The sequence below is a fragment of the Chiloscyllium plagiosum genome, unplaced genomic scaffold (assembly GCF_037043375.1).
Source record: "Chiloscyllium plagiosum isolate Xiang-an unplaced genomic scaffold, Cpla_swu_hap1 HiC_scaffold_3, whole genome shotgun sequence".
Lineage (NCBI taxonomy): Eukaryota > Metazoa > Chordata > Chondrichthyes > Orectolobiformes > Hemiscylliidae > Chiloscyllium > Chiloscyllium plagiosum.
This window is the reverse complement of record NW_028270141.1, coordinates 54,948,006-54,960,194: the sequence shown is the minus strand read 5'-3', so window position 1 is coordinate 54,960,194 and position 12,189 is coordinate 54,948,006. Positions and strand designations below refer to the sequence as shown.

General features: G+C 41.3%; 1 protein-coding gene across 3 annotated transcripts in view; it reads right to left on the bottom strand.

The window, feature by feature from the left end:
* col19a1 (collagen, type XIX, alpha 1) overlaps positions 1-12,189 on the bottom strand; it is a 422,382-nt gene that overhangs the window by 393,045 nt on the left and 17,148 nt on the right. For all 3 annotated transcript variants that reach the window (XM_087979446.1, XM_087979452.1, XM_087979458.1), the window contains exon 3: positions 1,971-2,045. In XM_087979446.1, the coding sequence (XP_087835572.1) occupies positions 1,971-2,045 (75 nt within the window). The remainder of the gene's footprint in view (positions 1-1,970; positions 2,046-12,189) is intronic.

Sequence of the window (12,189 nt, the reverse complement as noted above, 5' to 3'; positions counted from 1 at the left end):
CGTAGTGGACCCGATACCAATCCTGTTGGCACTCCACTGGTCACAAGCCTCCAGTCTGAAAAGCTACTCTCCACACCACTCTCTGTCTTCCAGCTACAAGTCAGTTCTGTATCCAAATGGCTAGATCTCTCTGTATTCTATCAGATCTAAACTTGCTCGTCTCCCATGAGGAACCTTGTCAAACGCCTGACGGAAGCCCATATAGATCATGTCTACGGCTCTGCCCTCTTCAATCCTCTTTGTTACTTCTTCAAAAAACTCAATCAAATACGCATTAAGCCATGCTGACTATCCCTAATTAGTCCTTGCCTTTCTAAATACATGTACATCCTGTCCCTCTGGGTTCCCTCCAACAACTTGCCCACCACCGGCGTTAGGCTTACTGGTCTATAATTCCTTGGCCTGTCCTTATCACTTTTCTTAAACAGTGGCACCGCGTTAGCCAACTTCCAGTCTTCCAGCACCCTCTCCTGTCACTATCGATGATATAAATATCTCAGCAATGGGCCCAGCAATCATTTTCCTAGCTTCCCACGGAGTTCTCGGGTACACCTGATTAGATCGTCAGGATTTATCCACTTTTAAGCATTTTAAGGCGTACAGGACCTCCTCCTCTGTAATATGGACATTTTGCAAGATATCACCATCTATTTCCCTACATTCTATATCTTCTATGTCCTTCTCCACAGTAAGTTGAAACTTTATTGCTGGAACAGCACAGCAGGTCAGGCAGCATCCAGGGAACAGGAGATTCGACGTTTCGGGCACAGGCCCTTCCTGGGGAAGGGCCTGTGCCCGAAACGTCGAATCTCCTGTTCCCTGGATGCTGCCTGACCTGCTGTGCTGTTCCAGCAATAAGGTTTCAACTTTGATCTCCAGCATCTGCAGACCTCACTTTCTCCTCCTTCTCCACAGTAAGCACTGAAGCAAAATACTCTTTTGGTATCTCTCCCATCTCCTCCAACTCTACATATTGGCTGTCTTGCTGATCTTTGAGGGGCCCTATTCTTTCCTTAGTTACCTTTTTGTCCTTAATGTATTTATAAAGACCCTTTGGATTCTCCTTCACCCTATTTGCCAAAGCTCTCATGTCTGAAACTTTATTGCTGGAACAGCACAGCAGGTCAGGCAGCATCCAGGGAACAGACCTCACTTTCTCCTCAAAGCTCTCATGTCTCCTTGTTGCCCTCCTGATTTCCCTCTTAAGTATACTTCTACTGCCTTTATATTCTTCTAAGGATTCACTCAATCTCTCCTGTCTATACCTGACATATGCTTCCTTCTCTTTCTTAACCACAACCTCATTTTGTCTCATCATCCAGCATTCCCTACACCTACCAACTTTCCTTTCACCCTGACAGGAATATACGGTCTCTGGACTCTCGTCTCATTTTTTAAGGCTTTTCATTTCGGGTTTTATGGGTGCCAGTCAAATTGTGATCAGACCTGATCCAATCTCTTTGTCTGGCGTTTTATTCCTGTGACATATTTTTTGATGTAATTCCCAAGTGTATCCTTTAATTCATCACTTGCATCAATGGGAGTCACTTCCCTTCTGTGAATGTCTGTCAGTTTGATGAGACCTATTTATATGGGGATGTGAGGACTGATACAGAAGGTGGTGTTAGAGACATTATGTGTCGATGTCCCAAACTGGTGACACTATATTTACCCTCACCCCATAAACAATTCTAGTGATGTTAGTCGTCAGGCTCCAAGCTTTGAACATATGAGTTAAATTAATGGAGATGACCCAGAAAACTGTATAAAAAGAACTGTTGGGTTATTCAGGAAAGAGAAAGACAGCTTTCATAGAATTGCATGCATATATCTTGTGTTTCAATGATAATTACCCACATCTCATAGTAAGATGTTAGTTACCATCAGCCATACATGAAAATGACACACTCTCCATTGTTTTTAATTGTAATTGCTATTGGAAGGAATGGTAACAATTAAATAGGAATTACCTGAAGTTTCAACATGCTGATGTTGTGATTGGTTGAATTGCAGACCCTCCAACTGAATGGTTGGACATAAGGCATCTATGAGCATAACGGACAGGAAAGTCTTTGTTAGATTACACGCTGTTAACAAAATTACACATATCGTAAATAAACCAAAAGCAAGTAAATCTTTAAATAATGACGTTCATTTTTATATAAGTCAAAGAAGTCGAGTGATATGGAGAAATGCGGTGAATGAAGAAGGAAATCAGCCATGATCTAATGGAAGATGATACATCACTAACAGAAATGTCTAGATGTTCCATCGCAATGCACAGCTGGAAATTGAGAGAAAGAAAGAAAAACTACAAATAATTGATTTAGACCCATCACGTGGAAACGTTTTTTGGTGAAAACGTTTCATCTGCCTCCCTCATTCCCTGTTTCCAACATTGTAATTTGTGCCCCCTAGTGTGAATCTTTCTGAACCACAGACAAACAGTTTGCTTGCTGCTTTCCCATCAATTAAGCACCAACATTTTACAACCTTTCTGTTTGCTTTCAGATACAATTGCGCACACATATTCTGACTTGTAAAGGGTCCCAAAAGAAACATGTTGCTGAAAGCACTTAATTGCAACAGTACTTTAGCAACCAATCTCTGCATTAAATGCATTGCTAAGTATATTGAGCTAATCCCCTGATTAAATATAAATATGGATTCCTAGCAACATGACAGTTGAAGTTTGCTACAGACGAGGAAGGTTAAAAAGGTTCTGAAATAATTACACTGTACTGACGTACTGTAGATAAGATAAAACAAGCTGAGATTATTATTCCAGCTCAGTCTACAAATAACCTTTCATACCCACTTACTGTCAAGCAAACAGAACAGCCGAAGCATCTATGAAGTGTTTGAAACACATGGCAAAAATTCAGCCAGGTTCGAAGTCAGGTTAACAAGAAAATCAAATGTCTCCCAAGTACAAATTAAATTTCAACTGAACACTGTTTGTATCACAGTGAATGCATTGTCCTGTTGTGCAAAGAGTGAACAGGATACTCTTAGGAGTTGAATTTGGCATAATAGATATTCTGTCAACAATCTATTGGTCTACATCAAAAAAGTGTACATTATTAAAATACTATTATTGTTATTTATTATTATTTATCTTACAAAGACAGCTAAAAACTGGAATAGAATCTTGGAATAAAAACAGAAAGTCCAGAAAAACTCAGCAGGTTTAGCAGTATTTGTGGAGAAAGAAACAGAATTAATGTTTCGAGTTTGATATGACACTTCTTTGGAAAGTCTGAAGTTAGTCATATTGGACTCAAACACCAACAGGTGTACATCTACAGAGGAACCTTGCTTATTCAAATGTCAAATTATCCAAATTTCAGATTATCCGAAGATGATCTCAAGGTCTTGCAAAAATGTTACATCAAAGAGGCAAGTGAATTCAGATTACCTGTACCAAAGGACATATGAAAACACAGGCAAAAACAAAGAAACACAAGCACCTCAAACAACAGTGATTGGATTTTTTCACGTAAGGGTTAGTTACACAGCCCTTTGCAAAAGTAAGTGTTTTATTCCTGTCACTTTACTGGGCCATTCGTGAAAAAATGGCAGACAAAGCAAATGCATGTGCCAGACGGTGCTTCTGTCTTTCTATCGCGACAGAGTTCCCAGAAACTGACATTGCTCTTGTGATTGTAGAAACTGTTCGGGACCTTGTTTAATGTTGGGATTTCATATATTTATGTGATGGTAAGGGTTTAGTCCTTCTCAGTTTAACCTGCAATTTGCAGAATGTAAAGATTAGTCTGTTTAAATAGCAAACTCATCAAAATTATTGATTTAAAAAACCTCTCCAGTAGAGCACAGTGTCAGATCAGTATGGCTTCCCTTGTTTAAGGTCAAATCGATTATCCGAATAATCAATTATCAAAACAAGTTAGTGCCCGCACATCTCGTTCAGATAATCGAGGTTCTTCTGTACAGACTTGATCAGTTTCTCTAGCACTTGCTATTTATTTTGTGATTCCAATCTTCAGTATGTTACTTTCAACAGAATCTTAGAAGGTAGCACATAGGAGACAGTTAACTGTTACTGTTGATTCACTGTAACCAAAAAAAGCAAACAGACTGCTGTGCTACTTCAGTAACAATCACAGAGGCGTAAAACAGGTCCTTTAAAAGGTGAGAAAATTCAAAGTTTCGGAGAGAACAGGAAACTGGGAAGACACTATAGGGAACTCCATGTGATTGACTTTGCTTTTTGGAAAAATGATGCATCAAAAGTAATATTGCAGCCATCTTAAATTTTGATATTCATAAGGCATTTTGAAAAGAACAGTCAAAGAAAGATTCTGAGATAACCTCAGAGAGAGAGAGTTCTTAGCCAAAAGGAGCTCAAGGAGAATCAATTCCTGGTCCGCTGAACAAATCTCAGCAATTTGCAAGTATTGCAACCACAGAAGTATTTCGGACAAGAAACCAAAAGGGATTAAATAAGTTACATGAACTCACAGTTCATAGCCCACCCAGCAAACATGCCTGATGTGGTTGGGAAAGAGAGAAGACCCTGTTTACTAAAGCAAAATATAACTTGCTATTGTACTTTACAAACAGCTTAAAGAATATGAAGAGTATGCTATTGATACGTGTATCCAATTGTGTGAAAATAGCAAATGTAGCCTCTTCAAAAGCCTAATATATTTCTTCCACAATATAGCTAAATTAAAAAAAGGACTTGAATTTATTGAGCAAATTTCACCCCCTCAGAATGGCCCAATGAGTTTTACAGCTGATGAAGTATCTTTTCAAGTGTAGCCACATTGAATAGTAGTAAATGCAGCAGCAAATTTGCATGTAGCAATATCCTGAAAACAACAATATCACTGTCGCTAGCTTTAGAGTCATAGAGATGTACAGCATGGAAACAGACCCTTCGCTCCAACCCGTCCATGCCGACCAGATATACCAACCCAATCTAGTCCCACCTGCCAGTACCCAGCCCATATCCCTCCAAACCCTTCCTATTCATATACCCATCTAAATGCCTCTTAAATGTTGCATTTGTACCAGCCTCCACCACATCCTCTGGCAGCTCATTCCATACACGTACCACCCTCTGCATGAAAAAGTTGTCCCTTAGGTCTCTTTTATATCTTTCCCCTCTCACCCTAAACCCTCTAGTTCTGGTCTCCCCAACCCCAGGGAAAAAACTTTGTCTATTTATCCTATCCATGCCCCTCATAATTTTGTAAACCTCTATAAGGTCACCCCTCAGCCTTCGACGCTCCAGGGAAAACAGCCCCAGCCTGTTCAACCTCTCCCTGTAGCTCAGATCCTCCAACCCTGGAAACATCCTAGTAAATCTTTTCTGAACCATTTCATGTTTCACAACATCTTTCCGATAGGAAGGAGACCAGAATTGCATGCAATATCCCAACAGTGGCCTAACCAATGTCCTATACAGCCGCAACATGACCTCTCAATTCCTATACTCAATACTCTGACCAATAAAGGAAAGCATACCAAACGCCTTCTTCACTATCCTATCCACCTGCGACTCCACTTTCAAGGAGCTATGAAGTTGCACTCCAAGGTCTCTTTGTTCAGCAACACTCTCTAGGACCTTACCATTAAGTGTATAAGTCCTGCTAAGATTTGCTTTCCCAAAATGCAGCACCTCGCATTTATCTGAATTAAACTCCATCTGCCTCTTCTCAGCCCATTGGCCCATCTGGTCCAGATCCTGCTGTAATCTGAGGTAACCTTCTTCGCTGTCCACTACACCTCCAATTTTGGTGTCATCTGCAAACGTACTAACTGTACCTCTTATGCTCGCATCCAAATCATTTATGTAAATGACAAAAAGTAGAGGATCCAGCACCGATCCTTGTGGCACTTCACTGGTCACAGGCCTCCAGTCTGAAAAACAAACCTCCACCACCACCCTCTGTCTTCTACCTTTGAGCCAGTTCTTTATCCAAATGGCTAGTTCTCCCTGTATTTCATGAGATCTAACCTTGCTAATCAGTCTCCCATGGGGAACCTTGTCAAACGCCTTATTGAAGTCCATATAGATCACATCTACTATTCTGCACTCATCAATCTTCTTTGTTACTCCTTCAAAAACCTCAATCAAGTTTGTGAGACATGATTTCCCATGCACAAAGCCATGTTGACTATCCCGAATCAGTCCTTGTCTTTACAAATACATGTACATCCTGTCCCTCAGGATTCCCTCCAACAACTTGCCCACCACCGAGGTCAGGCTCACCGGTCTATAGTTCCCTGGCTTGTCTTTACCTCTGTTCTTAAACAGTTGCACCACGTTTGCCAACCTCCAGTCTTCTGGCACCTCACCTGTGACTATTAATGATACAAATATCTCAGCAAGACGCCCAGCAATCACTTCTCTAGCTTCCCACAGAGTTCTCAGGTACACCTGATCAGGTCCTGGGGATTTATCCACCTGTAACCGTTTCAAGACATCTGTAGTCTGGACATTTTGCAAGATGTCACCATCTATTTCCTTACAGTCTATATCTTCCATATCCTTTTCCACAGTAAATACTGATGCAAAATATTCATTTAGTATCTCCCCCATTATCTGTGGCTCCACACAAAGGCCGCCTTGCTGATCATTGAGGGGCCCTATTCTCTCCCTGGTTACCCTTTTGCCCTTAGTATATTTGCAAAAACCCTTTGGATTCTCCTTAATACTATTTGCCAAAGCTATGTCATGTCTCCGTTTTGCGCTCCTGATTTCCCTCTTAAGTAAACTCCTACTTTCTTTCTACTCTTCTAAGGATTCACTAAATCTATCCTGTCTATACCTGACATATATTTCCTTCTTTTTCTTAACCAAACCCTCAAATTCTTTAGTCATCCAGCATTCCCTATACCTACCAGCCTTCCCTTTCACCCTGACAGGAATATACTTTCCCTAGATTCTTGTTATCTCATTTCTGATGGCTTCCCATTTTCCAGCCGTCCCTTTACCTGCAAACATCTGCCTCCAATCAGCTTTCGAAAGTTCTTGACTAATACCGTCAAAATTGGCCTTTTTCCAATTTAGAACTTCAACTTTTAGATCTGGTCTATCCTTTTCCATCCCCATTTTAAAATGAATAGAATTATGGTTGCTGGCCCCAAAGTGCTCCCCCACTGACACCTCAGTCATCTGCCCTGCCTTATTTCCCAAGAGTAGGTCAAGTTTTGCACCTTTTTTAGTAGGTACATCCACATACTGAATCAGAAAATTGTCTTGTACGCACTTAAGAAATTCCTCTCCATCTAAACCTTTAACACTTTGGCAGTCCCAATCGATGTTTGGAAAGTTAAAATCCCCTCCCATAACTACCCTATTATTCTTACAGATAGCTGAGTTCTCCTTACAAGTTTGTTTCTCAATTTCCCTCTGACTATTAGCGGATCTATAATACAATCCCAATAAGGTGATCATCCCTTTCTTATTTCTCAGTTCCACCCAAATAACTTCCCTGGATCTATTTCTGGGAATATCCTCCCTCAGCACAGCTGTAATGCTATCCCTTATCAAAAATGCCTCTCCCACTCCTCTCTTGCCTCCCTTTCTATCCTTCCTGTAGCATTTGTATCCTGGAACATTAAGCTGCCAGTCCTGCCCATCCCTGAGCCATGTTTCCGTAACTGCTATGGTATCCCAGTCCCATGTTCCTAACAATGCCCTGAGTTCATCTGCCTTCCCTGTTAGGCCCCTTGCATTGAAATAAATGCAGTTTAATTTATTAGTTCTACCTTGTCCCAGCCTGCCCTGACTGTTATCTCACTTCTGTTCTCAATTGTACCCGTCTCAGATTGATCTCTTTCCTCACTATCTCCCTGGGTCAAGAAAGAATCCACTATACTCACTCCTGCAACCTTTCTCTCGGACAGACTTAAAACAACAATTAACTTATCTGATTCTGTGCTGTGAATTTCGCCCAACAGTTCCTCCAAGATTAGTTGTGAATTTCACTGTTTGTTAATTTTCCCAGATGCACTCCGATGTCCAGCGATACATGAATTCAAACAGTAAAGGCGGTAACTGTGCAGGTTCTCTCTCTCTCTCTCCTGCACTGTCCTCACTATGTGCTTCCTTTGTCTGCTCTTCTCCCTTTTAAAACTGCTGTTGCTTTGACTCTTTTTTCCAAAGTTCCAAAACAATGTAACAGCATATAAAACAGTAATTGCTGCTAGTGCTGTCCATTAAGAAATAAATATTAGCTAGGACATGGGAGAATAGTCCTTTGCTCTACTTCATTATAGTGCCATGGGATCTTTCAACTCCAGCTGACAGGAATGCAGAGACTTGGAATAATAGCTGATCCAAAAGAATTGTACTTTCATCAGTACCTTCTAGATAGGTTTAGAAGGTATAATAAACATAGAATAAGAGATCATGTTCCTAATCCAGGTCATTGGTGGGTGGCACGGTGGCACAGTGGTTAGCACTGCTGCCTCACAGCGCCAGAGATCCGGGTTCAATTCCCGCCTCAGGCGACTGACTGTGTGGAGTTTGCACATTCTCCCCGTGTCTGCATGGGTTTCCTCCGGGTGCTCCGGTTTCCTCCCACAGTCCAAAGATGTGTAGGTCAGGTGAATTGGCCATGCTAAATTGACTGTAGTGTTAGGTAAGGGGTAAATGTAGGGGTATGGGTGGGTTGTGCTTCGGCGGGGCGGTGTGGACTTGTTGGACCGAAGGGCCTGTTTCCACACTGTAAGTAATCTAATTCCTTTGTCCAACCATGTACTGTCTATCCTCTCATGGTTTTAAGTATACTAACAGAAAGGAAATTTTAAACTCAGTCCATTCTCATAGAAACAGGTAAAAGGTTAAAATGGAAAGAGGGTGTTCGCACTGAATTCCTGTTCTCTGATGACCAGTTGAGCTTGCCTGAATCCAGGCATAGGGGAATGCTGTCTGCCCCAGAGAAGTGGCAATCTATTTTCAATGATGCCCGAGTGTCCATGTACCTATATCTGGAACACCAACAACATTTTAAATGCAGTTCCCATTTAAGGCTCAGATGGTGCCAGCCCTATCAGAAGCTTAGCCACAAGAAGTTCAGGGATAAGGAGGACCAGGAGCATCCTACCCCTGGCTTTTACCTGAACAATCCCAGACATGAACAAGTCTTTATTTTAAAAGAAGCTTTCCAAATTTGACTGAAACTTTAACTTGTCTGTGGTTATCTGGGGATGATGACTGACTTGCTGTGTGTTTCCAACACTTCCAGATTTTATTCACAATAATTTCACCTCGCCTCCTACACTCCTGCTCTAACTATATTCAGTAAAATAATATGATGAACCTTTAACTTCACAAAATATATCTTCCATGTTTTTCAAACATATCCAACTAGAGAATTTGCAAAATGCATTGACAGTTTTCATTTCACATCTATGCTGAATCCATTTTCACAGAACTGCCCATCCGCTTGGGAATATGAACATTAATTTATAGAGGACCTTAAACAACGTAAAGTATCCCTCACAGGACCGTCGCCAGCAAAGTTTGGCACTAAGCCACATAAGAACATAATAACATAAGAACTAAGAGCAGGAGTAGCCGCTGGATCTTGCTCTGCCATTCAGTATGACCACAGCTGATCTCATCTTGGCTTCAACTCCAGTTTCCTGCCCACTCTCCAAAACGCTTCAACCTGTGACTAATTTTTAAAAATCTATCTATTACCTGCTTAAATTTACTCAATGTCCCAGCATCCACTGCAATATGGGCTCGTGAATTCCATAGATTCAAGACCCTTTGAGAGAAGTAACTCCTCCTCATTTCTGTTGATGTCTGCCACATCCTAAAATTATGACCTCCGTTCTAGATTGCCCCATATGATGAAACATACTTTCAACACCTATTTTGTCAATCCCCTTTAGCACCTTATATACTTCAATTAGATCTCCCTTTCTTCCAAACACCAAAGACTATAGGCCTAAACTGCTCAATCTCTTTTCATAAGACAAGAAATCTCTGGAATCATTCTAGTGAACCTCTAATGTAACTACAGCCCCCCTCAAGTCAGGGGTCCAAAATTGTGCAGAATATCCCTGTTGTAGTTTCACTAATGCCTTGTACATTTGAAGCAACACTTTTTTTAAGCCTATTTTTATCCTCTATCCTTTTTACAATAAATGCCAGAATTCCATTTGCCTTCCTTATTACCTGCATACTACAAAGATATCTGAGGACAAGTAACCAAGTACTCAACACTTCTTTTTCACCTTAGATACTTTCCAGCCCAGCAGTTTCAAAATCAATTTCAATAACTTCAGAAACAGATCACATTATGGCTGTTCTCCATTTTCCTTACCTACCCATACCACCTTCCCACCCTCCCATCCCACAATCCCAACAGACTTACCTTTTTTAACCTACTCCCACCTTTTCACAAGTTAATTTACACCCATTATGCAGCCATTTTTCTTTCTCCACCAGTAACTACCGCTTTGCTTTCTGCACTCAGCTGGAAATGTGTTGCTGGAAAAGCGCAGCAGGTCAGGCAGCATCCAGGGAACAGGAGAATCGACGTTTCGGGCATGAGCCCTTCTTCAGGCTTATGCCCGAAACGTCGATTCTCCTGTTCCCTGGATGCTGCCTGACCTGCTGCGCTTTTCCAGCAACACATTTCCAGCTCTGATCTCCAGCATCTGCAGACTTCACTTTCTCCTTTTTGCACTCAGCCTCAATGTATTCTGTCAATGTATTAAAATCATTTCCAACACTTTTCAGTTCTGAATAAAAATTCTAAAAATAGAAATTCAGACTAGAAACATCAACTCTGTTTCACTGTTCATAGATACTGCCAGATCTGGTGAGTTTCTCCAACATTGTCAGTGTTTGTTTCACATTTCCAGCATCTGCCATATTTTGCCTTTAGCCAAATATTAACATGCATGACATGTTAACATGTATCTTAAAGAAGATAATTAATAGAGAGGGATGTGGAAAGGTGAGGGAGAGAATCTCAGAGTTAAGGATCCCAGGCAGCACAGCCACAAATCATGGAGTGAGGAGAATTGAACATTAATAGAAGGACAGAATTGGAGGCATGTAGAGATCTCAGATCAAGAAATAATGTTCAAAGTAAACATAGAAGACTTTGAAAAGTCATTTTCATATTGGAAAATGGTTAGGAATATAATGTAAAAAGCTATAATCAATACTAAAAGCTATAATCAAGTAAAAAGTTATACTTGGAAGAAACTATCCATTATGCAGACCCCAATCTTTCTCAAACTAAACCAAATGCTTCCTAATTGTAGAGTAGCCACTCTGCACCCTAAAGGTTCTATGTAGGTTCAAACTGAGTGAACAAGAAACCAGATCCAACAAAGATGTCATTCAAAGTGCCTTATGTTAGACATTATAAAACAAAAATACATTTTTTTCAAAAATCATTTTAAAATAAAAATTCTTTTTGGTGCAGACTGTTAAAAAAAAACTGGGAACAGAGAGACACTAATGAAAGCGACCAGCAATGGGATTGTCAACTTACAAATGGCCAGTTGTGAGCTGACTGTGGAAAACCTCCGGAAAGATCCCAGTGGCAGACCCAAACAGATGCCAAAGCTCCACAAGGGCCTGGAGGGCATTGTGCAGAGCCTCGGCCGGTAACCACAAGGCTTCTTTCCAGCTCTGCCTCCATTGTGATGCAGATATTAGCGAGTGGCAAGTCACCCCTGAGGAGGGGGCACCGCCAATATCAAGATGAGGTTCCCATGCAGTCCCTGTCCTGTGGTGGCAGCGCTCACCACTGTTGGTAAGGCTGTCATCCTTGCAATGATTTAGGCCTTCTGATTGGGCCGGCAGGTGGCTGGAACATGCCTGATGTCTTCAATGTCTGGCAGATGCAGAGACAGCCCATCAGAGAGGCTGTAGCTCAAATGGGAAGACTGAAGGCCATACTGACAGCCAACATGGCATCAGGACTGTGAAATATTTTGGAAATATTTCTCCCCCACCGACACCTGAACAAGTAGCTATCCATCCAGCACACAGCACAAAGCATAGCATACAGCAAGGGCCAGAGATCCCTTATTACATTTTTACAGAGTCTGGATGGAAATGTCTGCAGCTTTCAAACATTGAAGTCATTGGGTTTAGAGAACCAACTCATTCACAACACAAGGGAAAGCCCTCCCCACAAAGTCACTGGCAAAAAATAAATCAACCCAGGTTGTGCAGCT